Source organism: Centruroides vittatus, unplaced genomic scaffold, assembly GCF_030686945.1.
Source record: "Centruroides vittatus isolate TY-2023 unplaced genomic scaffold, ASM3068694v2 contig_941, whole genome shotgun sequence".
NCBI lineage: Eukaryota > Metazoa > Arthropoda > Arachnida > Scorpiones > Buthidae > Centruroides > Centruroides vittatus.
In genome coordinates this window covers 941,417-967,886 of record NW_027122625.1, presented here as the reverse complement: position 1 = coordinate 967,886, position 26,470 = coordinate 941,417, and the positions used below count along the sequence as shown (strand labels likewise).

Below are 26,470 nucleotides of genomic sequence, written 5' to 3'. Positions count from 1 at the left end.
TTGTCATCAAATGTCACAGCACGCCACTGATAAAAACCCATGTCTTCAAGAACATGAAGTAGTCGTAGTCGTTGTAGTTGTAATCATTGTGGTCATCAGTCTTCCTCTTTGTCAAGTGAGTCCTGCTGTCCTCCAAGTCTACTCTGGTGATCTCCATATCCAGATATTTCCCTCCTTCTCATACAAGCACTAGTGGAGCACCACATAACTTTGCCCTCATGGACAAGTTCTCGAGCTGCACATTCCAATATGCACTGCCAAAAGAGGGCCCCTGAAGCAACCCCAACAACAGAATTAGGTCAATAACAGTTGTCAATAAAACAAAGATTACCTGCAACATCTTGCTCTCTCCTACAACTGTCATGAGGAACCACCCCTTCATGGAATGCCTCTGCACTTGTATCTCTTTCTCTCTCTCTCTGTCTCTCTGAAGTTCCACAAACCCTGGATTATGTATTACAATGTGCTTACAATATATAATTATTGCCTTAATAAATGCAATATTCTGTAAATCTGTGTCAGTGTGAGTCTCTGTGTCCAGCATCACTACCTCCATATGTTCAGAAACTCTTGCTTCATCCTAATAGAGTGCAAGCATGGTGAGCAAGATTTACTGCAGACTCCCTATCTTTTACTGTAAGACAGGGAGTCTACAAAGGTGTTAGTAGACAATGCAGTCAGGTAGCCTTATATAATTTGGAAATTTAAAAATTAATATTCCAAATTCTTTATTAGTGTTGACTTTGTATTTACGTTAAACTTTAAAGATCAATAACACAGATTTGCTTGGGTAGAAAAGTTGCTCTTTCTATTACATTTTGAGAACTAAATTGATGTTTCCAGATGGCAGAGGCAGTTAAGGTGTCAGCATATTGTTTAAGAAATGAATCTTGATGGATCAGAAAACCCCAGGAATTTTTAGGGAATGATCTATCCAGGATATGACAGGCCCAGTCTCTCACCATCTGGATATCAATTGTGGGCCTGGTCAAATCCATGACGGCTATGATTTAAAAAAAAGGTCCTCTTACTGTCATGAGGGCAAAGTTAAAAAACAGAAGAGAATATCTATAAACAAATTATAAAAACTTCTGTTAAAAACAATCTAAAATTTTATAAGAATAATTTTTAAATATTCATTTAAAAATAATCAAGAAAGAATTCAATATTTGTTTAAACTATATAATTTTTATTAAATTTTTTCATATAAATATTCAAAATATAAACATAAATCTGTAAAGATTTTCTTTCGAAGTAACTTTTTATCTAAAGCTATTCACTAGCAAAGTCACTTACAGTTTCTTCCAATCAAGTTTAAAATAGTAAATATATTGGAAAATTAGAAAAATACTTTTAATTATTAAGATAAATATTTTATTACATCATCATGTTGTTTCTTTCAAAATATATTTTTTATATTAATGAAGACAAAATTTTAATATATATATATATATATATTTCAGACAAACCATTTAGTTAAATAATTATTGGCATAAAACATTTTTATTACAAGAATACTTGTAAGATTGATATCATCTATGTGGATCTGGCAAATGCCAAGAAAATCTGTTCTAATGTAGTAGCACTAATGAGATAATCTTCTAAAGAAAATTTTTGCTTTACTTCTTCCATAAAAGAGAATATTCTACTCAATTTTATAGACTCATCCAATAAATGATATTGCAGAGTATCCTGAAAAATGAAAAATACTATAAACAACAAATATTCAATATTCATTGAATCAATAATAATTATTAATTAGTGATAAGATTTAAAATTTAATATCTAATTTATTTACAGAATAGCAGCTAAATCTACATTTTTAATATAAATAACTTCAAACATTCAGTACCTTTACATTGCATTAGAGTAATTACTGAATTTACAAGACAATCCTTTAATGATATCAAGTTAGATTTTAAAAGCAAGTATACAGGAAGAGAAAATTTCACTTATAAGCTTATTTGTAAGTTATAAGCTTATTTGTAAATTAAATGAAGTCATTTTAATATGTATATTTTTTTATGTATATTTGTTCTAATTACTTTGATACTGCCATATAAAATCCAGATTTTTAATCTACAAATGTCTACAACAAAGCATCTAAAACCATTTTACTTTTTCACATCTTAGTAGAATAATGTTAGAAAAAATCTGAAAGAAATCAGATGCCTGATTTCTTTCAGATTTTGATATGTAAGATACATATGAAAATAACGGACAAAGAAAGTAAATTTTAATAGAGGTAAAAATAAAAAAAACTTTGGCACAGGTTTGGCATGCAATACTTATGTTCAAAATTTACTTCACACCATTTTCAAAATAAGTTTCTACTGTAGATACATACTTCTGTCTGTTTCCATACCATTTGTAAAAGCAATCCTGAAAACTAAGTTTTTGTAATGTTTTTATGTGTAACATTGCTGTAGTTTCCACCTCTGCCACTGAAACCTGTTGTAATCCTTCTCTTTTATTTTAGGAAGCAGACCAAAGTCTTTGAGGAGGATATTGAGGAATAAAGAGATTGAAAAGCATTCTTATGCCTTTCATGGCTATACAGTGGTGCCTCATATAACGTACGCCTTGAATAACGGACTTTCTGTTTGGCCGTTACGTGACTCGAGCAACGGACTGGCTGCGAACAACGGACTTTCTGGCATAATTGGTGACTGCTCCATGGGTGCGTTTTTTAATAGCGGTCGCTCTGCGTCTCCGCTACTACGGGAGTGTGCTGCTGTTTGTAGGCAATTAGGAACGACGGTGTAAGGAAGAAAGATGGCAGCGCCCGCACTATCGATAGTATCGTGATGGAGGAATCTATAATTCTAAAATATGAGCTTTTAAAGGCAAAAGAAGGGTCCCAATTGTAAAATTTAACCATAAAATGGATTTTTTGTTGAAAGAGCATTCAAAATAGCTACGAAAAAAATTAGAATGCCAGCTACCATTCAAAAAAAATTTGTAAAGACACTTACATCACCGCGTGCGCTAACTTGCGCTTTTACAATTTCTAAATTTTCATTCATAAAATCACATAATGGACTCGGAAATGAAACTATCTGAGCCATGGAGGACGCCATGTTGCTTTCCACCGTAAACTACTGCTACAAGTGGCCGTTTTTGCCGTTGACGGCGCGCACTCCCACCGGAATTTAGGAACACGTTCTGCAGGAATTTTTAAACGGATGTCGCTCGCGCAGAGTTACGCGGAGGAATAAAATAACGCACCCCATGTTCATTTTTTTTATGATACAGTACGGTTATTTTATGCTGCGGAACGAATTAGATGTTTTAACATGTATTTCTATGAGAAAATGCATTTCGTATAACAAACGTTTCACTTAACGGACGTGCACCTGGAACAGATTAAGTACGTTATATGAGGCACCACTGTATATTAATAAGCTAAGACTAACTGATGGAAGCCGAAAACTCTTAAAGATATTATAAAAAATGGCTTTCACGAATGCTTGGACAAATGGTATGGGACACTAGAGCTGCAGATAGAGCTTACATTAAAGGTAGTCTTCTGTAAATATTCTATTAAATGTAAATATTCATAACCATTAAATAAAAGTTTTATTTTTGATTCTACCATACATAGACATTTATAGCTGACAAAAAACTTAATAGTCTCAATGTGGTTATAAATGGAATCAGCTCTAAATTTGCAGTTCCAAATGCAAAATATAAATGCAGAACTATTTCCAAAATGCAAGGATTAAACATCTAAGCCTCTCTAATTACAAGCACAAGGGCATATTACACATCCAAGAAGCCTGTAGGCTATGGACAACTAATTAGATTCATACTTGCCAATCTTACATTATAGATAAGACTGACTTGATAGCTAGAAAAGGCTGATTTTGAAATGCAATAGCCAAGAAATAAAAACACAACTTATAGAATAATTGTCAACAAAACTTGTGGCATTTTAACCATTTATTCAATCTTCATTCTCTTTATCACAATAATAGTTTAATAATATTGGCTTTTCCTATTAAATAGATTACTACTGTAGTAATAAAAATGTAGAATACAGCATAATAATACATTGTACCATACATAATGAGTATTATATTGAAACTTAATTATCTGTAGAGAAAAATTATAAAAGTTAATAATTCCTTATAGTCCGTAACCTAGAAAATGTGATTTGACATGTGGCTTAGATTTAAAGAACTTTCAGATTGGCTTTCTCATACATATGGCAACATCAAACTCAAAGAAAATGTTAATGTTGGAGGATGGACAATTTCTAAAAACTGACATACAAGTTAACTTTGAATATTTAGTATTTGTTGTAAATGCATATTTGCAAAGATAATGCATTAAAAATTTTATGTTATATCCAGTGGCATAGCGAACATAACTGGCACCTGGGGCACGACACTTTATTGGTGCCCCTTCTCCCTCCAGAAACATATATAGTTTATCTTGGAGACCATTTGGGCACCACTCACAAAGGCACCCCCTTGCACCCCCCTCGCTACACCACTGGTTATGTCAAAAAAGGCAGAAAATTTCTTACTCAGGCTGACAACTGCTTCCAAAAGCAGATTCTCAACCCAAAAGATAAAGAGTTGGTAAACATGATAGTTCTACTGAAATCAGTTGTACACTGCTAAATTCAAGCAATGGATAATTAAATTAATATTTAATGTTATTTCCACCTTCTTCAATAATATAATTAAATATGTATTAAAAATGTAACATATTTTTCATCTTGAAAAATAATACTGACCAAATTTTTTGTTGAATATCTATCAACATATGTTCTTAACTAATTTGGGATGCTGAGTTCAGATCAGAGGTTCATTTTCTCTGGAAAGCTCTGGTTTTTTGCAATTGATAAATATCAAAATTTCAATTTTTCATGTTTAATTCATTGACCTTTTTGTGTATGTGGATAGATATTAAATGAAACACTCTCAAAATGAACTGGGCAATAAACATTAAATTGCAACATAGTCTAAATGTCACAAAAAACTTAGTCTCAATGTGGTTATAAATGGAATCAGCTCTAAATTTGCAGTGCTCAAAGCAAAATACAAACCGAAACCTGTACAGTCAAACTACCTTAAAATTAGCTAATTAATAATTATTAAGTTGCAAAATAATGTAAATTCCTTCATTGATACAAAATGAAACACATACAGACATAACCTGACCTGAAATGAGGTGATTACTAAACATTACATTGCAAAATAGTCTACATGTCTGTAGTGGTAAAAAATGGAGAGACAGACAGGCATCAACTAATTGCTACATAACAAATTTGATCCCATACTGGGGCTATGCACAAGAGCATATGATCAAGGCAGAAATTTGCATTTCAGGCTCTTGTGTTTGTGACCTATTTCAGGACAATCCCATTTAATGCTCCAGCAGTAGTCTGACATCATATATTTGTCCCATCTCCCTTGGTAGTGCTCTTCCATAATCTTCAGGTAGGTGAAACCATTCACCTTGCTCATCACTAACTGTCCTAAGTTCTCGGGGAATTTATCAAGATAACTGTGCAGTAAATGCAGTTTGACACTCATGTTACATCCAGATCATGAATTTCTGCAATGTATTAGCAAACGAGAGTTTCAAAATTAGCAGCCTTTTTATTGCCAAGAAAGTTTTTCATTACCAGCACCAATGATACCCATGCAACTCTTTCTTTGTTGTTCATTTTTGAGACAAATTATTGGTTGCAAACAAGTGTAAGAATCTGGAGCCCATCAAGCACACTTGCCTTGATCTCAAAAGACAAAACAGGGAGAGCACCAACTATACGTTGGAATCATTCACCAGCTCTATTTAATGCCTTCACAAACTGTTTAACTAACCCCAGTTTGATATGCGGTGGAGAAAAAATGATCTCTCTACTGACAATTGGATCATCGACAATATTTGGCATACCTGTTTGCAGAGTCTTACATATGGGCTTCTGGTTCCGGTGCTTGTCTCAATCTCTGCTGTTTCATATGCAAATAAAGCAGGGATACTTTGTGTAACCTGTTGTCCAAGGAGACAATTAACCATTTTCAGATCAATTCAAATTGTCCACTTGTGCTCGTGGTACTTTAGTAGGTCCATATCTACACAATTTTATCATATACCATGCTGATAACATAAACATAAGGTGAAGGAATGCAAAAGTTCGAATTGCATGAAAACTAGAGCATGGATAAAAAAACTGATTGCAGATTTGAAATCAGCATGCCAAAATTATTACAAATCAGCGAAAAAAACCTCATGCAACTGAGATTTCAAAAAAATTTGTTGGCCATTGTAATACACTCCTTCCTAAATCTTGTTCTCATATCTAATTTTAAAATTTTTCTTATATCCCTATTAAAGGTTATGTTAGTCTGTTTATCTTCCTATTATTTAAGTAAATTTTAAAAATGTATAATGTAACTGAGGAAAAAATTGACTCCTGAGAATTGCTCAGAGTAGATAAAATTTAAGAAATTTAATGTTTCGTTAAAAGAAATTTTCCTGGAAAAAAAATTATCAAAATTACACTAATATGTATACAGTAAATTGGGACAAAATTTACAATACGACCAAAAAAATCCCATGTGACAATAGACAAAGGCAACTTAACCTAACTTAACTAGTTTTTTACAAGTAATTGGGCCCTTGATCAAGATGGGGTTTTGGAAAATATTAGAAAAATTAAGATGGAAGAATTTTGTAAGATTCGCCGACTCAAAGGGGGGGGAAACAACTGATCTCGCGTCAGGTGTGTAAGATTCGGACTGGTGTAGACTGGGCTTAAATATCCCACTTCACTCACCAGTGTAAAGTAGCCGACCCAGAGGAAATAGGGGACCTGGAAACCCCTCCTTGGCACCCGTATTAGGTTGCTGTCTTTTAGATGGGATCGGTTAATCCCGCGTCAGGATGAACCTTGGGGAAGTTGTATGTGAGTTGTGACAGAAAAGGCAAATGATGACAAGTGTTTTTCACACGAAAACCATTTATTTGTTAACATTAGTGCTTACATCATCAATTGACAGTCCTTCACTAATCCAGACGAGAACCTTGGTGTTGGTAGCAGCCCCGGGTGGATGAGAAGGATCGCTGGGTGTTGGGGGTGATCGGAGAGCCACAGAGATGTCTCAAGTGATGGCAAAATCCACTATGAAGCACACGGTGAGCTTAATCCAGAGGAGACTCTCTTGACCTTGAAGTCCCAGTTTTTATATGTTTTCTTGTCCACCATCCATATTTGGATTGATCCCTCGTCCCTTTTCTCGCTTTCCGATTGGTCTCCCCTTTGTTTCCAAGTGCAAAATGAGACCATCTTGGGTCATGGGAAAGGTCCTGGGAAAGGTCATGGGAAATTCGAGGTGTACTGTACATCTGATACCTCTTTGTCGACTCTGCTCGGGACTGTTTATAATACTTTAACACCTGCACTCATAATTCAGGCCATTGTTTGTAATTTCTTTGACATCTAAAACTTTAACAATCTTTTTCGCCTGTCAAAAATTTCCCCTTTTTCGAGAAAGTTTATCCCATCAAAAATTTATAAATACTTGAGTCAAAGATCTACCTGTTTATGAGCGCTCGTGCCAGAGTTTACAGATTATTTGACACATGTTCGACCAGTTCCAAGTCTCGTTTACATTTTTGTGTTGCATTGTTTAGATCAAAGGTTTTTTTCTTTCGTAACACAATTTATCATTATCATTTTTTTTATGCAAGAATTTCGTGATTTATTCGCTTTTGAACTCGTCTGGGGTCTTACAATTTAGAAAAAAAAGAGAGACGGTTGGTAAAATTAACCCGGGATCTTCTTTCTTTGATTAGGATGAATAATTTGGTTTCATTCTTCTTGACATTCTCTCTCCAAACACTCAATCCCAAAAGATGTCCATGTTGTCCTTCTCTGTCCTATAAACCCCCTTTGTTTGCTAGTTATTCTGACCAATCAGGTTCCACCCCTTTTGTAAAGAACACATCAGACCAACCAATAAGAGTAAGGCCAGATGGACAAAGCCTGGAAGTACTAGTTTTAAAAGAAAGAGGGGAAAGTTAAGAACAAAAGGCTTGATCAAGCCTCAATAATAAATGTTATGTATTGGCTACACTATTGCATCAGGGTTAGAGATGGAAAAGCAGTTAACAAAGGAAACTGGGGTCCTTTGGCTGATGTCACATGTTTCAATGGAGTGAAAATAATGACTATTGTAAGGAACCACGGACTTGTTCTGTTTGTAGTAGTCGAGACATAATGGTAAAACTAAATTATATTTTTTTTTTATTAAATTAAATAACAAAAGTTTTTTGAAGAATTTTTATCATCAATGCTTGCTTTAAGAAATCTATTTAGATTATCTTAAACATATTCTACATTAAACATTTTAATAATTAAATTAAAAAATTAATTTAATTACCTGATAAGCATCTTTCAATACAATAGTAGGAAAGGTGTTTTTGATAAACTTCTTTAATTCAGTAATCTGGTTTGTTTCATCAGTTTGTTTCATTTTGACAACAACAGTATAACCTTGACCAAATTTATTTCTAAGATGTTGTATTGTACCCAAACAATGAAATTCCCCTTTAGTCATAATTGCTACTCTGTCACATAAGGCTTCACATTCATTCATGCTGTAAAATATCAATTAAATTTAAAATTATTTAACTTATTTGACAATATGTATATATAATACAGATTAATATTTCCCGTTTTCAAAAATTAATATAAATTTTCTATATAAAATACTGAGATAATTTAATATATTTATTTTTACATAAAAAGCAATAAAAATAACAAAAATTTATTATTTTTTAATTAAAATTTAATATGTTGTCAATTAAGTTTCAAGAATGTATTCATTACATGCACATAATACAGTGGGTGATTGGTTAACAAACAGTTTGGTTAATGAACAAATCGGATAATGAACACTTTTGCAAAAGATTTTTATATTTGGACAACAAACACGTCACAGAACAAACATAAGAAGCGGAGACATAAAATAATGAATACTGATTGGTCTTCCCTTGTCTTCAGGCAACAATTCCAAACTTTTTGGAGCGTGGGAAATGACATCAATGCTCAACCCGGTATACACTGATTGGATAGTATTCCCCTGAACTTTGAAACTCTCCCTTGTAATTCCAGCCTTTTATTTTTCTCACAGAAACAATTCTTTTATAATATTCGTGAGACTGTTGGGAAGCACTTGTTAAGTTTTATGTCGGTTTTTATTTTTGAAAGGTGAGAGTATAATAGCAAAGATAGAGAGTGGGCAGAAGATGACTGATGTTGCTGGGCAGTATGGCTTGAACATGTCTACAGTAGGCTGCAGTTTGATCTTATCTAAGAAAGATACAGTATAATCAGGAAGACTCAAGCAGCTAAAGAAGTAACAAAAATCACATCTGAGAAATAAAGAACACTGAAGAGCTCATAATGGAACCTGAAATGGATCTGACGACAGAAGAATGACAAGAACTCTTGAATGAAGAACACCAAGAAACTCAGCGAGATATGTTTTCTTCTGAAAAAGAGAATTAATGTCGATATCTGCTATTAAACATTTTTTTTGAAGAAGTGGAAGGATGTCAGAATGACAGTCTTAGAATGGCATCCAAACCAGGTTTAAGTTAATAGGCTTAGAGATCTCTACAATTACAATGCTATTAATTACTTCTGAAAAATCCTGAAGAGAGAAAAGCAAACAACATTAGACAGATTCTCTAACCCCTATAAACAGAAAAAAAGACTGTGTGTATATATGTATTTTTATTATTACATATAAATAAACGTAGTAAGAAAGTATATATTTTTTATTTTTTGGGGTCTCCAGAATGAATTAATCAAATTCCCATAAAAACCTACAATAAATCGATAATCGGTTAACAAACAATTCGGATAGTGAACAAAGTCTTGGAACGGATTATGTTCATTAATCAATCACCCACTGTATACAGAAATAAAATTAAGGTGTCTGTGACAGGTGATCATTTCTGTTTTTCTCTTCACAAGTGATTTTAAGGTAATAATGTCACCTAAGATAGCATTATCATCTTAGAAAACACTTATGAAGCAGCTGAATAGAATGTTATCTAAGGTAACACTGTTTTCAGATGATGATCTGTACCTAAAACCTAAAGATGGTTGATAAAAGCAGCCAAATAATGCATTCATTTAATTAAAACATAACTTTCTGAATCAAAAAAAATTTTTGGATGGCAATTTTGAATAAGAATATTTGTAAGATTGACTGATAAATGTAATTTCTATAAATGAATTTTAATTATATTATTAATAAATTTTAATCATAAATATATGTTTTTTATATTTGAACATTTTATTATAAATATAACAAACGTACTACCCCTTTTAAGTATACAGTAGGAAGTTTTATTAGATTAAAAACGTTTTCGACCGCATTAATCAGCCTTCGTCAGTTAACGAATAACAAAAACGAACAAAATTCGAAATTTACAAAAAACTGCGCTTGCGCATTGACGGGTTTAAGCCCCGTTTTCCGTATCAAAACGTGATGTTAGTCGACAAGAGATTTCCAGGCCGATGATAGGCCGTCCGCATCCCGGTGGTTGATGCAAAGTGTAGATAAGTGCGCCTTATGTATTTCCATTTTTTCCAAGTATTTGATAGCCTGCCTGGATCGAGTGGCTCTGACAATGGAGGCCTTATCCCAATGCACCGTTATATCTTGCTGTCTAGCAAAGGTCGCTAGGACCGTGCTGTCACTGCCACAGGTTATTGAGTATTTATGCTCTTTTATTCTTTGTTTGAGGTTATGTAAAGTGGCGCCTACGTATACAATGTCGGTGTTAAAACGATGATCTTTTATCGGTATAGAATATACCCCTGTTAACTCACTGGAGCGATCTCTCCTCTTGTCGTTTCTCAGTAAACGGTAAATCGTTGGATTGCGTTTGTAAATTACGCGCAAGTTCTTCTCTCTGGCCACATTTTTGACAACCTTATTAAGAAAAGGCATATAACTCAACACAACTGCTTTCCGTGAATTTCCATCGTTGCGCTGCCGACTGTTCTTCTGCACAGCATGGTTACCAAAGAAGTGTTGTTGATCAACAACACTTCTTTGGTAACCATGCTGTGCAGCCACCTTTCGTATGTAGGCCAACTCCTTTAAAGTGTCTTGACTACTCGAGCAGTGGGTGTAAGCTCGCCAGATCCAGGAACGAAACGCCGCCATCTTAAACTGTCCAAGGTCTACAGAGTTACTGGGGATGACGAGGGGGTGATATACTGGTTTCTGGTAGACACTTGTTCTTATCTCCCCTTCTTTGCAGGCGATGAAAAGGTCCATGAAGTTAACAAGGAACTCACTCTGTTGATCTAATTCTACCGTTAGACCGTATGGGTTGTTGTTGATTACGTCTATGAAACGCTGGATGTTGCGATCATCAGCCCAGAGGATGAAAATGTCATCAACGTACCTGGTGTAAATTACCATGTCGTTGCGGAATAACGGTAATATATCGCACTCGAGTTTGCGTAGCACCATCTCACAGAGGACTGCGGACATGGGGCTCCCCATGGGGACACCCCTTCCTTGTATATAAATTTTCTCATCAAACTCGAAGAAAGAAGAGTGGCAGACCAAATCCGCTAATTCCAAGATATGCATGTGATACTTGTGGGAATTCACTACGTTGGTGAACAAAAAGTCTCTTAATGCACAGAAGCATGGTGGAAGCTTGATGGATGGGTATAGGGACTTAAAGTCCATAACGGACATGATTTCTCTGTCTGTCAACATAACATCCTCCAGTTTTTGCACCAGTTGCAAAGAGCTTTTTATGCTAAAGGGGTAAGCCTGTAGATTATTCTGTACGAACTTAACCAGCTTCTTTTCCAAAAGAAACGTTGGTGCCCGACATTTTTCCACGACAGGACGAATTTGCTGGCCCGGCTTGTGCGTCTTCCCAAAAGCAAAAATTCGTGGTGGTGCCGGTGCACTTACAACAACATGATCCAAATGCAAAACGTGAGCCAAGGAGGAAAAGGAGAACTTCTTAACTCTGTTCTGGAGGGTATCCAAAAATCTGTTCGGTGCCATAACGCAATCCGTTTCATTAATATATTCACGTAGTTTCTGGTTATAAGATTCCCGTTTACAGAGTACAAAGCCCTTGGTTTTATCAGATACTTAAAAGGTGTAGTACGTTTGTTTTACAGTCCAGTAAACGTTTCTTTTATTATAAATATATATAATATATATATATTTAACAGTTTAAAAAATAATTTTTAAAAATATTAATGAAAACTGAAAAGAAAACATCCAAAAATGATTGAAATTAGCTAAACATTTATTGAAATTATATAAATTTAAGAATTTAATATTTGAAAATTTAAATTATTTTTAAAAATATTTATCTTCTATTACTAAAATTAACTTTAATAAAAAAAAAAAAAAGAAATATTTTACTTGTGAGATGAGAGTAGCAATGATTTCCCCAGCAACTTTTTTATCATTATTAGTATTTTCCATAACTTATGACAAGATTTTGGATCAACTCCAGATGTTGGTTGGTCAAGAATAATTATTTCTGGTAGACCAATTAGAGCTATTGCAACGGATAACTTACATCGTGTTCCACCACTGGAAAATAAATTTTAACATTTTATTAGTTAGTTTCATAAATTAACTAATAATTGTACATGCAGAGAATTACTAGAGATCCTCTATATTAAGCGAAATGAAAGAACAGAAATTTTGAAAATCATGTTAAATTATTCTGAGACAAGCAATTATTTATTGAGACATGTCACAATGCCAGGCTGCAATTTTTCATCACAATGTTCTCATGATTAGTAGTGTCTTGCCCCTGTACATCATACTTTTCCTGTTACAAACAAAGTCATGCTGGTCATCTATATAACTCCATTCAGGATAAAATTTTTGAATTGAAATGATGTGATTTTGGGTTCAAACTGGAAGTTTGTATATAGTTATTAGGGTCTCCTGTCCCTAAGCTTTTCATATCTGGTTTCAACTTTCATCTATCTAACTTCATTCTCAAGATTAAAGAAGGACAGAGAGATGTAAATTCCCACTGGCATCCATCTAAGTCTACAGGTTTTGAAAATTGCAGCCTAGTAAAGACTGAGAAATAAGATGTGCATACAGTAATCATCATTCACAAGGATCCGTTGTAATCGGCGCCGGATTAAGCCTCTAGCAGGCCCTAGACAAAATTTAAATTGGGGCCCCATTTAAATAAGTTGCTTCTAAACAAATCTTATATAATGTGACATTAGCGTAGGTAGCATGGGTGACACCCGGTGCAGATATCGTGGTGTCACCCCAAGTTACACCGTGGTGTCATCCTTTTTAACTCTTTTATAAAACACTATTGAATTGTAATATCTTCGCACTCGAGCAACTTGAATGCTATATCAAATATGTGATGTCGAGACGTATAAGTTTAGATTTAGAAAATAAATCATAACCATACATCAGTACCACCACGAGAGGCGGCCCTAGGAAGATTTCTAGATGGTACAAGAGATTTCGTGGCGTACATTACTTCTGACGCAAGGGTGGCTGTTGACCTTTTTATTTTTTTTTTTTTTAGGCAATGGATGGTCGACCGCAGCTTACTAACATTAAATACAGCCTTTTCTGTCCTATCGAGTTTCTTAATTAATTTTTAACTCGTTTTGAAACACAGAAATCTTCTGCACTGAAGCCGGGCCCCTCCGAATTACGGGCCCTAGACATTTGTCTACTTTGCCTATTCGATAATCCGGCCCTGGTTGTAATTACTCTTTTTTAAAAACATTTGTTACTTATTACTTTTAGAAGCAACACACAAAGGAAGAATAATGAATAAATGTTGATTACCATTTACTGCTGCATACATTTTGGATCAATGGTAATATTTAATTATGAAATTTAACAATTCAAAATAGTTGATATCATTGATAAAATGTAGTTAGTTAACAGACCAAAAAAACAATAGCAGTTTCAGGATCACACTCAGTTTTCAGTTTTATTTAGATCACTCTTGCATACAAAACACTGTTAAGCTGTGCATGCTACAGACTGTTTCCACAGAACAGTAATATACAGAGAGGTCACTCAATGATTTACTCTTACTGCTCCAATGGTTAACCATGAAACTAATATTCGATAAAGTAGTTAATTCACAGGCTCAATGAATGTGTTAGTAACAGTCTTTCAATTCTTAGAAAAAGAAACAAGTGTGAGATCCCAGGGAGGTAAGAGGGAGTCGTACCTCTCTTTCCGGCGACTCACTTGTCAAGGATGGCTGTTACGTTGACGGCGTGTTACGCATTACGCAAGTGGAGGAGGAGGAAGGATGGGGTCGACGATAAGGCGAAGCCAACAGTCAAGAAAGACACCATTTTATAACAAAACAAGATTTATTAAAATCGAAACGAACAAAACTACACTTCTACCCTCATATACAAAAGGGGGTCCAGAGAGAGAGAGTTTACAAATATTTGTTCATACCTCTATAAATTCCGTAATAGACGGAGTCCGGTGAATGGAGTCGTAGTCTGGACACGGGCACTTAAAAACTTAGAAACTTTTTGGGTCCAGTCGATGGTGCAGTGCACGTTGTACTGGAGAGACGATCGGAAAGCCCCTTTAAGGGGGAAGGAAGCGCCTTTTATAGGTTCTTGATAAGTAAACCGATCACATGATCGACAACGGATTGCAATTAGGGCCATAGGTGTTCCCGGGATTCAAAACAAACGACGAGCTCAGACGCTAACTGTAAATTATCGTGCAAGTTGATCTACCGGCTGCAAGGGAATAATGTCTTATTGACAGATAGCGGACGATAGTTGCCAGTCAAGGGTCAACGTTTTTTTTTGTTATGGAATTTTGTTGATTAAGCAGTTGTATATCAGGAGTAAAATAATTTAGAAATGTAGGGGTTTAACTTCCAGATTTCACACAAGCATCTTATATTGTGGTATAAAAAAATACTTTTTGTAATATTTTCCTTTATTGAGAAACACTGGGTTAATACATATCCCTAAAATATCTCATATGCAAAGCAGCACATATTCTAACATGCAACTGGACCAAAATGTGTAATTGGAATCTCATATTTGTGCAGCAATTAATTGTCTGATTCTAGGTTTTATAAATATTTCTTTCTTCCGGTTATGTTAAAGTTAAATTTTTACCTTAATTACACAGTTTACATTAAAACCAGTTCAAAAAGAAACCCGACTAAAAAGGAAACCAGCCTAAATGGAAAATATTTTTCAGAACAGAGATTTTCTAACAATTAACACTGAACAGTGATTGAAATTAATAAATAATTATACAGATATAACATTTGTCCTTATTTTCCACTTATGTCTTTCAGAACAGCTTATTAACACTAGGATTTATTGGTTCGGCCAAAACAAAACTAATATTTGTGCAGTAGGAAAAGCTTTAAAATAAGGCATGACCCAAAGCCATACAATGTTCAAAAATTTGTATTTATTTACATAATCTTGGAAACTTGGAAAAACAATTCCATGTTCAATTAAATACATAAACTGTTTCAATCCTCACTCAAGAAGTCAAATATTTTATGTACAATATTTACAGTTTTATTTAAAGAAGCAATACTCCATCATTTATGATGAAATATTGCTTCTTTGAATTCTACGTATTAATTTACATTTTTATCTTGTTTCAAAGCTGTCAATCTTTGTTCTAAATCAGAGAAGTTGATAGTAAGAATATGAAAACCAATTAACTATTACAGTACATAAAAATTAACAAAATATTGACTTAAAGTGGGTGAGATTTACAAAGAATGCACAAATAGAATCACATTAAAATTCCAGAAGATCTATCCTTAAAAGCATAATAACCAACATAAATAACTTTTTCAGTTTTCAAGTATAAAAAAACTAATTTATCAACATAAGTAAGATAAAAATTAAAATGTGTAATAATATTTATTTATTGTTCTTTTGCATTGTAAGATTGCATTATTTTAAAATCAATCAAAATTAGACAAGGTTAGTATGATCACACTGTTCTTTTTACTCTCTTCACATTATTAGCACTAAGAAGGCCTCTTTTTGGCACGTTTATTATGAATTTGGCTAGACCCACAACAGAGTGGCTGGGCACTGAGGGAAGGGGGGCCAATATATCTAAAAAATTCCTATGGTTCTTCAATCCTTTCAGATTTGATCTTGGCTCACCTAAAGTAATAGGTTTCCACTTTAACCACTGGCCATCCATCCATCTCTGATCACACTGTATTTTCATCTTAATGTCCTAACAATTAATGCAGAGGCTTACTGCTACCTGTCACTGATTATATTCCTTGGACAATTTGTGATAATTTAAGTTTAATGCCTAATTATATAATTAACCACTGTGTAATAATTAATAAATATGCCATATGATCTGTGAATCATATTCTTAGTGTAGATGTCCGAGAGCGTAAGGTCTTCTAGATTTGTAATCTTGCTCTTGATTTGAGTTTGCCTAAAATAGTAACTTTTAACAAACTTAAAACTTTAAGTTTGTTAAAAAGTTTGTTCCTTTATCCTAATTATTTTTCATCTGGACAACACCAGGCATATCTGCTAGTAAATTTAAATATTTATTAAGAAACAAATTAAATAAATTTATACTTTTGTAATGGATTACAGAATTTATTAATAAATAATAAACTTTCATTTATAACTACTGAACACAGTTAAATTATTTTACTTTGCAACATAAGTTTGTGAATAAAAATATTATTTATACGAATATTAAGATATTAAACAACATAAAGTTTGAATTAAATTGTTTGAAAATTTAATCATATTAAATCTGTTTAATTATATTTAAAACAGTAGTTTAATCAACTTAGAAAAATTAATCCATATACAAAATATTATAAAGAAGAAAGTTGTATCATAAAAATTTGAATTTCTGAATAATTTTTCTAGTTAAAAGTTTAAAATATATTAATGAATATTTATAATGTTTTTGAAAATTACAAATTAGTTTTTATTGTAAAAATATAAAAATATACTTATTATATAATTAAAAATGCTTTAAATACTTAAACTAAAATTTTGGTAGAATTTACCTATAAGTTTCAGTAGTCCTGTTAGCATATTTTTCAAGATCACAAAACTTTAAGGTTTTATTGATAACACAATCAATATCTTGTGGTGAAACACCTCTTAAATTAGCAAACAATGTCAATGTTTCTTTTGCTGTTAAGTGACTAATGAGAGCATCAGATTGTGGACAATAACCAATGCCTGGTAGATACTGAAAAAATATAAAAATATTATATTAATTTCTTAAAATATCAAGAATATTTTTATTTAGTAGCAAGTTTTAACTTTTAAAATAAGGAAAATTTATTTATATACTCTTATAATATTCATTTTATGTTTTTAATATCCAAATAAAATAATTGTAATAAAAAAACTTGATCAGCCTGAAATCTGCTTTCTCAATGAAGTATTCTACTTTTTATACTTAAAACAACATTTTAATTTTCAACCAGAGGCAACTCTTCTAGATCTGATGTTTTCTATGGAGCTTAATACAGATACTACAGTATGGATACTATACCTACAAATGGATTCCCATCCAATCCTTCTATATTATATACTGTAGTTAAAGTTTGGCAAAACTTAGCTAAGCTATTTAGAAATACTGAGCTGCAGTAAAATCTTGACAGGTAAATTGCAAACTGTGCCGAGGTATGTTGAAAGCCCATTTAAATTGTATCTGTAATAATAACAGGTATGTAGTATGTTTTCATTTATCTGTTATTAAAATGCAAGAATTCAAATAAAAAACTACTCAAACATTAAGCAATTGAACTATAAACAATGTTTAGCTTTAGAAGTAGTATTAAAAGTAATAAAGTGTAATATTTTAGAATGATACAAATAACAACAATCATTTCTAGCAAAATATGTACAGTACAGTCCCAATAATTCAAAGTGGATGAGACCAAGTCTACATTGAATTAGAAAAAACTCTGAAAATGGTCAGAACTGAGCTGAGCTGTGATCTACATTTCCAGACTCCATCTGAGAGCTGAACTGGCAGTCAAAATAATGAGCTGTAGCTCAGCTCAGCACATTTGGTAAAACTCTAACTGGTAGAACCATTTGTAGTTAAGAATACTGATAACATACCCTCATCATTCACATATCATTATCCAATTGTAGAATCAAACTAAACTTAAACTTTTGCTCTTTCAACTAGTCACTTCTTGAAAATAGTTACCTTCCAATAAAGAAAAGAGTAAATTATGTGCCTATAGTTTCAATTTAAAAAATGTAAAAAGATTAAGCATAATTAGTTTTCCATCAAATACTATTATATTAAGAAAGCTACTCCATAAGCTCAAATGCACCTGCAATAAAAAAGTTGTAGATGTTGCTATTTTCCATTATGGCAGTCTGCAGTAAGAAGTAATCAACAGACCATAGAAAAGATTATTATTATTATTATTTTTTATCGTTTTGAGTATTATATGAATGAATTATATTTATCATGTTAAAACAATGTTGTCTTATTTTTAGAAATAAAAGGCAACACAATATGTTGTTCATAGTAAACAAACAATACAAGCTGCAGTTGAAGCTGTCAAATCTGGTAGAATGTCACAATGAGAAGCTAGTTCTACTTCAACATTGCAAGGACAACTTGCTGAAATTAAATAAACGATCCATACTCTTGGACATGACAACACTAACATCTACACACAACACACAGCAAAAGACAAAAAAGGGCATGTTTTTACTGTTAATCCTTTAGAACAAAAGATGACAAGTTAAGCAAACCTTAGTAAGTAGCCCAATTCCAACAATTTCAATACTACTTTACAAAATAAAATTAATGGAAATAATCCTTTAAAGGAGGTCAGACAATTTTAACCACGAGATAGTTTGAGAGAATACCTCAAACTATCTTCAGTTTGAGGTATTCTTTCACCTTGATCCTTATAATTCTCATCATTTTCTGGTAGAACAGTTTCCCTTTGTCTATATGCCCTACGTTCAATTTGTTCCTCCTCTTCGTTATCTTGTATCTCGTCAGCTCTAACTGGTAATTTTCGGGGCGCACGGCCTCTCTTTTTTCTAAGATTAGCCAATTTGCTCAAGGGACCAACATACCTCTTGAGCCGGTCAATGTGGACTGTTTGATCATCCCCATCCTTACATCCCCTTATTTTACGTTCACTTCATTTATTCTATCAACTATGCAGAAAGGCCCCAAATACTTTGCAGAAAATTTTCGTTTTGTAGGATCATGAAGAGGTCGTGCTAGCCATACTAATTCTCCTACTTCAAATTTTTGGAGAGAGCGGTGTCTATTCCAATATTCCAAACTCATTCTTTTGCTCTCGTCACTCAGAGCACGCGCTATTTTATGCGCAGTCTCGAGTCTCTCCACGAGATCTGAGTGGTAACTTTCTATGTTCTGGTTCCACTCAACTCTGTCTATCTTGTCACCATTAGGGAAGCAGGGGTCAAAACCGTAAATTAAAAAATTGGGCGTCTCACCTGTGGCTGAATTTACAGCATTTCTATACACGAACATGGCTGCTGAGAGGTGGTATCCCAATTACGATTATTCCCATCTGATATGCGGGCGATAATTTCAACAATTGTTTTATTAAACCGTTCGATGAGGCCATTAGATGTGGGACGGTATGCGGTCGTCACTCTTCGTTTGACCTCTAACGTTCGGCACACTTTCTCCATCGTACTAGATGTCAAATTCAGTCCTCGATCCAATATTAGTATGGTCAGGCACCCGAATCGGCAGACGAAATTGCAAAAGAATGCCTCGGTGATTGTGTTTGCATCTTGGGAGGGGATGGCCACGGCTTCAGCATATCTTGAGAATAAATCAATGAATACAAGTATATAGTGGTTTGATCGTTCCGTTACTGGGAGTGGTCCTATAAGATCAACAGAGACTTCAACTGTGGGGCGCCACGCTGTTTTAAAATCCTGGACGGGGCTTTTCCTTTGTGACGATTATAATGCTGGCACATCTTGCACACACTAATGAATTCCTCTATCCTTTTCCACATCTTCAAAAAGTAGAAACAGCGTTTAACTGCAGCAAATGTTTTGGCGATTCCCATGTGACCAGCAAGGGGGTGACAATGATGTGTCGAAATAATTTGATTGACTGCACTTTCACCAACGCATCTTCTAATCATTCGACAGTCATCATCTACTTGGTTATTTGTCACAAGTTCACTGTCAATAATATCGAAATTCTTTATAGGCATATCCACTGTGTCGTTTGGTCTCTCTATCCCAAGAATTTTACGTTTAATTGGACCGAAAATTTTATCGGTGTCCTGAGACTCTATTATGAGTTTGTCAATCTCTTCCATAGGTCTAGACTGATTCGATGTCACATTATTTGTAATCACATCACTGTGAACCCTTGAAAGAAAATCCACAACCACGTTCTCTTTTCCTTTTACATGAGCCAAAGTTAGATCATATTCGCTCAATTCCATGGCCCATCGCATTAGGCGTCGGTTGTGATTCTGCATATGTTGTAGAAATACTAGTGGTTTATGATCGGAATAAACAATCACTGGGCGTCCGAGTACAAGATATCTAAAATGACGTAATGCTAGGACGATGGCCAGACATTCTTTTTCCACAGTCGAATACATCCTCTCGTTCCCTTGCAGCTTCTTACTATAAAATCCTATTGGGCTGACATGTTCATTCTCCCCCACCCTCTGGTTCAACACTGCCCCTATGCATCCCTCGCTGGCATCGGTACTCAAAAGGAATTCGCTCCCAAAATCAGGATGTCCCAACGTTTGGGTGTTAACTAACATTTCTTTAATTCTCTTAAAACTCTTTTCACATTTATAATTCCAATCGAATTTCGCTCCCTTTTTAGTTAAGTCGGTTAAGGGCTGTACTATATGGGCGAGATTTTGAATAAATGGTCGGTAATAATTGACCATTCCGAGGAATGCTCTAACGTCCTTTGTGCAAGATGGCGCTGGTACGTCCGTTATCGCTTTGACGTTCTCTGGTTGAGGTTTGATTCCCTTTCCGTTTATGATGTGGCCTAGGTATCTTATCTCAAGGATACAAAATTTACACTTCTCTGGATTTAATTTTAGTTCTGCCTTATCTATAGCCTCCATAACTTTATGGATGAGTGATATATGTTCGTCTAAGTTGCTAGAGAATAGGACAACGTTGTCTTGGAATACAAAGCACGAATGTCCTATGAAATGAGCCAAGACGCAATTCATCACACTCTGGAAGTAACAACCACTGTTTTTTCTGCCCTGGGGCATGCGACACAGTTGATATTTCCCCCAGGGCGTGGAGAAAGCAAAAACCTCCCTTTTCTCCTTCTTGATGGGGATCTGAAAGTACCCCGAGCTCAAATCAAGGACTGAAAACACCTTACTTCCTCTGAATTGTGTCAGAATATCATTAACCCTCATCATAGGGAAGTCCTGACGAATGGTTACGTCATTTATCCGTCGTAAGTCCAACGTAAATCTAATGTCTCCATCGTCTTTGTTTACAATGTGTATGGGAGAGTTCCAAGGAGAATTACTCTCTTCTATGAATCCAGCCTCCAAGTAAGAGTTTATTTTCTCTTTCAACTTGGGAAGCATAATGTGGGGTATCCTATATTGCCGAGTGTTTATCGGTCTAGACTCAGATAACTCGATATCATGGCAAAATTTTGATGTTCCTGTTAGATTTTCAAGCTTTGAGGAGAAGCAAGAAGAGAAGGTATGTATCAAGTTAAACATTTTACTTTGGTGGGGAGGAAGGATATGATCCACCTTTATTCCCTTTGGAACTGTACTTGTGGCATGACTCATCACTGTGAGCGTACACTCGTTACTTTTGTCTTCCTGTGTCCATGTGCTGATTTTATATAACAACTAGCAGATAGGCCCGGCGTTGCTCGGGCAAAAGTAATGATAGCGAAGATTAAGATTATTACGTTATAGTCACAGAAGAAAAAGAGTAATTTCATCAACAAACTAAATATTATTAATAAAAGGTCGAATTTGAAAATCGAATATTGTAATATTGTTCGATTTTCACGACGTGTTCTGATTATATCGTTCGATTTTCATCGAATGTTCTAAAGAAGAAAAGTCGAGAAAAACCGAATTAATCTGTTTAAATTTGAAAATCGAATATGTTCTAACATATTACTTTTTTTCCCTCCAGCGCCCGTAAATCTTGCACATCGCCTTCTCTTGTTCTCCATTGTTACTTAACACTTCCATTGTTGATTGAAGTGTTAAGCCTTAATCCTGTCCCTCTCCCCGTGGGCGAGAAATTTCGAAAAAATCCCTTCTTAGGCCGCGACTCCACTAGCCGTAAAAGGGCTGTAAAACCCCTCACCGTAAAAGCTTTTAATCACGTGACCATGATATTTTACGACCTGCTCAGGCGTAAAATATCTATGGCCACGTGATTAAAAGCTTTTACGGTGAGGGGTTTTACGGCCTTTGACGGCTAAGTGGAGTCGCGGCCTTAGTGTGCGTTTTTGTGACGTACCGTAACTATGTACCAAATTTCAACTTTCTACTCTTAACCGTTTGGGCTCTTAACATTTCCATTGTTACGTAACACTTCCATTGTTAACACTTCCATTGTTGACATTACCATTATTACTTCATACTTCCATTGTTGCTTCACACTTCCATTGTTACTTAACACTTCCATTGTTACTTAACACTTCCATTGTTGATGGAAGTGTTAAGACTTAATCCTGTCCCTCCCCCCGTGGAAAGGAATTTCGAAAAATCCCTTCTTAGTGTGCGTTCTCGTGAAATACCCTAACTGCGTACCAAATTTCAACTCCTAACCGTTTAGGCACGTCTCGATAATGTATATAAAAGCTTTAATCCTGTCCCTCTCCCCGTGGAGAAGAATTTCGAAAAATCCCTTCTTAGTGTGCGTTTTCGTGATGTACCCTAACTGTGTACCAAATTTCAACTTTCAACTCCTAACCGTTTGGGCTCTGCGCTGATTATTATTATTATTGTGTTGGGTTAAGTGAGATATACTCGGTTAACACCGGTGGCTGTGTACTATGCCGGACCAAAGTCAAGGCATAGTAACCAAAACAGAAATTAAAGAAGTGTATCAGTGTGTGTGTCTGTATTCAGGAATTTTCTCACAATATGACATGTATTCAATATAGTGGCCTTCTGTAGTGTGACGTATGTGTTTCTATTCAATTGTAATGTGCCCAGGCTTTTGTGTAGTGTGTGTGGTATGACGCCTGTAGAAGAGAGAACAACAGGTACAATAAGCACCCTATCCATCCTCCACAGATGCCTTATTTCCTGGGCGAGTTCTGTGTACTTGCTAATTTTTTCAGTGCATGCGTTTTGTATATTGTGAGTGTTTGGAATGGATATGTCTATAATGTATGTGATTTTATTGTGTTTGTCAATGAGTGTGATGTCTGGTCTGTTGTGGTAAATTGTTTTATCTGTGATTATGGCTCTGTCGTAGTACATTTTGTGCGTGTTGTTTTCCAATACTGTCTGTGGAATGTATTTGTAATATGGTTCGTGGATGTCTACTAATTTGTGTTTCCTTGCAAGCTCTTGGTGTATTATATTTGCTACTTGATTATGTCTGTGTAAATAATCTGTTTGTGCCAAGAGCTTGCAACCAGAGGTGATGTGTTGTATAGTTTCTGGCATGATGTGACATTTTCTGCATGTGTCATTTGTGAGTGTTGCATCTTTGAGTATGTGTTTTCTGTAGTTTTTAGTATTTATGACCTGATCCTGTATGGCAATCATGAATCCTTCCGTCTCCCCAAAGAGGCATCCCCGAGCTAACCAGCTGTTTGATGCAGTTTTGTCAACAAAATCATGGGCCAGATCATAAGGATGCCTGCCATGGAGTGCCTTTCGAGCCCACGATTGCTTAATGGTGTCTATGCTTTTTATATGTTGTGTTGTGTCCATATGATGTGAGTGTAAGTTTAATGGTGTGTTATTCGAGTCTGCTAGAGTTACTGCTTTATGTAATTGTGATATTTCTTGTTTTTTGTAGAAAAACTCTCGCAGTGACTGTATTTGTTTGTAGTGAAGGTTAACTATGTCAATCAGGCCACGTCCGCCATCTTTACGTGGAAGGGTTAATCTTTCTGTGGCGGATTTAGGATGATGTTGTTTATGCTTAGTAAGTGTTGTTCTTGTTTTCCTTTGGAGTTGCTCAAGATCTGTGTGAGTCCAATGTATAACTCCAAAAGAATATGTGAGTACTGGGATGACATATGTGTTTATTGCTTTAACTGTGTGTTTTGCATTTAACTGTGTTCTGAGAATAGCATTTAACCTACTTTGGTATTCTTTAATTAATCTTTGCTTTATTTGTGCATGTTCTGTTAGTTTGGCCTGTTGGAATCCTAAATACTTGTAGAACTCGCCCTCTTCCATGGATTCAATAATGTCTCCATTTCCAAGTGCAAAATCTTCTTTCTTCAGGATTCCTTTTTCTATGTGAAGTGTTTTGCATTTATCTAGGCCAAATTCCATTTGTATGTCCTTGGTGTATGAATGTGTGATTTGTAGGAGTTGATGAAGTTGTTTTTGTGTGGATGCATAAAGTTTTATGTCATCCATGTACATGAGATGTGACAGTGTATACTGTGTTGTTTTTTCATGCCTGATATTGTAGCCATATTGTGTGTTGTTTAACATGTTGGATAATGGATTCAAGGCTAAGCAGAACCAGAGAGGACTCAAGGAATCTCCTTGAAAAATTCCTCGCCTAATAAAGATTTGGTTTGTTTGTATGGAAGTGTTATGAACCCTGAGATGTAGTGTTGTTCTCCAGTGCTGCATAGTGTTTTGGAAGAATGTAATGAGTGATGGATGTATTTTGTACATGTGTAGAATATGTAGCAGCCAACTGTGTGGAACACTGTCGAATGCTTTTCTGTAGTCTATATATGCCATGTGTATGTTTCTGTGTTGTTTGTGTGCTTGCCGTAGAATGACTGAATCTATGAGTAACTGTTCTTTGCATCCCTTGTGATTTCTACGGCAACCTTTTTGTTGTTCCGTTAGAATGTCGTGTTCTTCAACATGTTTGTATATTTTGTTTGCGATACAGGATGTCAATAATTTGTAGAGTGTTGGAAGACATGTAATTGGTCTGTATTGTGTGGGGTCTGTGGTATTGTTGTTTTTAGGTTTCATGTAGGTGATGCCCTGAGTAAGAAAATTTGGCATGTCTTGTGGATTGATGATGATGTGTGTTAGGTGTTTAGCTAGTTCCTGGTGCAGTGATGTAAACTTTTTGTACCAGAAATTGTGAATGTTGTCTACACCAGGTGTCTTCCAGTTGTGTGTTCTGTTAACAGTGTATTGGAAATCATGTATGCTTATTTCAACACAGGGCATAGTTGGTATGTTGTGTAAGTTTCTGTTCTCCTCCTCAATCCAGCCTGCTTCAGCATTGTGCGTGACAGCACTGGACCAAAGAGAAGACCAATATGTTGTGAGTTCTTCTTCTGTTGGTGTGCCACTGTGCTGTGTATCAGTGTTTGCTTTGTTATTAATTTGTCTGTAAAAGAGTTTTTCATTGTTTGTAAATAATTTATTTTGTTGTTTTCGTAGTGTACATGTTTTGTATCGTTTGAGTCTATGTGCTTTGGCAGCAAGTTTTTGTTTTAGTGTATCAATGTATTCTGTAATGTGTGTGTTGTGATGTTCATGTTTTGTATGTGTTTTTATTTTCTTGAAAATGTTTTTGAGCTGTTTCCTTAATTTGGGTGTTATGTTGCTTTTAGTGTATTGTGTCAGCCTGCCTAATTGCTGTCTAATGTCATTTATTTGTATTTCTATTCTTCTCTGCCAGGCAGGCTTGTGATAGTATTGTGTTTTCTGTGTATTTGTCTGTGACTGTACTTTCAGTCCATGGTGTGTCACTACTGTGACTGCCCCAGCATAAACTAATGTATGAATGTCTGCGAGTGTAGAAATTGAATGAATGTAGTGTGGTATTAAGTGAGTGTTTACATAATTTAGTGTTTTTCCTACTTCCTTTGACGTGTTGATTTTTGGTATTCGTGGTCGTTGTGTGGGATCTGTGCCTGTATATTTAGTGAGTGTTTCCTGAAATATAAGTGAGAGCGTATTAACTAAATCCATGTCTATGTTATCAGTGATGGATGAGGAAGTGTCTGTAGTATCATTAGTGGTAATTGTTGTATGTGTGTTATTATCAATGCTTGTTGCTGGATTATCCTGACAGGTTACATGATCTTCATTAATGTTAGATGTTTCTGTCTGTTGATGTATTTGATCAGCAACCTGTTGTTTGATAAGTTCAAGTGTTGTTTGTGGAATAAGGTTGTTGTGTATAATTGTTCTTTTTTGATCAACAACCCTTTGTTCAGTGACAGTGAGGTGAGGATATTGTTGTGTGAATTTATGGTGTAGTTGTTGT

The 26,470-nt window shown here is 34.8% G+C and overlaps 1 protein-coding gene across 1 annotated transcript in view; it reads right to left on the bottom strand.

Moving 5' to 3' along the window:
- Positions 1–1,166: 1,166 nt before the first annotated feature.
- LOC136984953 (phospholipid-transporting ATPase ABCA3-like) overlaps positions 1,167–26,470 on the bottom strand; it is a 113,666-nt gene continuing 88,362 nt past the window's right edge. The window contains exons 19-22 of the mRNA XM_067282101.1: positions 17,086–17,273; positions 12,441–12,614; positions 8,400–8,616; positions 1,167–1,692 (exon numbers count right to left, since the gene is read on the bottom strand). Of these exons, the coding sequence (XP_067138202.1) occupies positions 1,537–1,692; positions 8,400–8,616; positions 12,441–12,614; positions 17,086–17,273 (735 nt within the window). The 3' untranslated portion in view covers positions 1,167–1,536. The remainder of the gene's footprint in view (positions 1,693–8,399; positions 8,617–12,440; positions 12,615–17,085; positions 17,274–26,470) is intronic.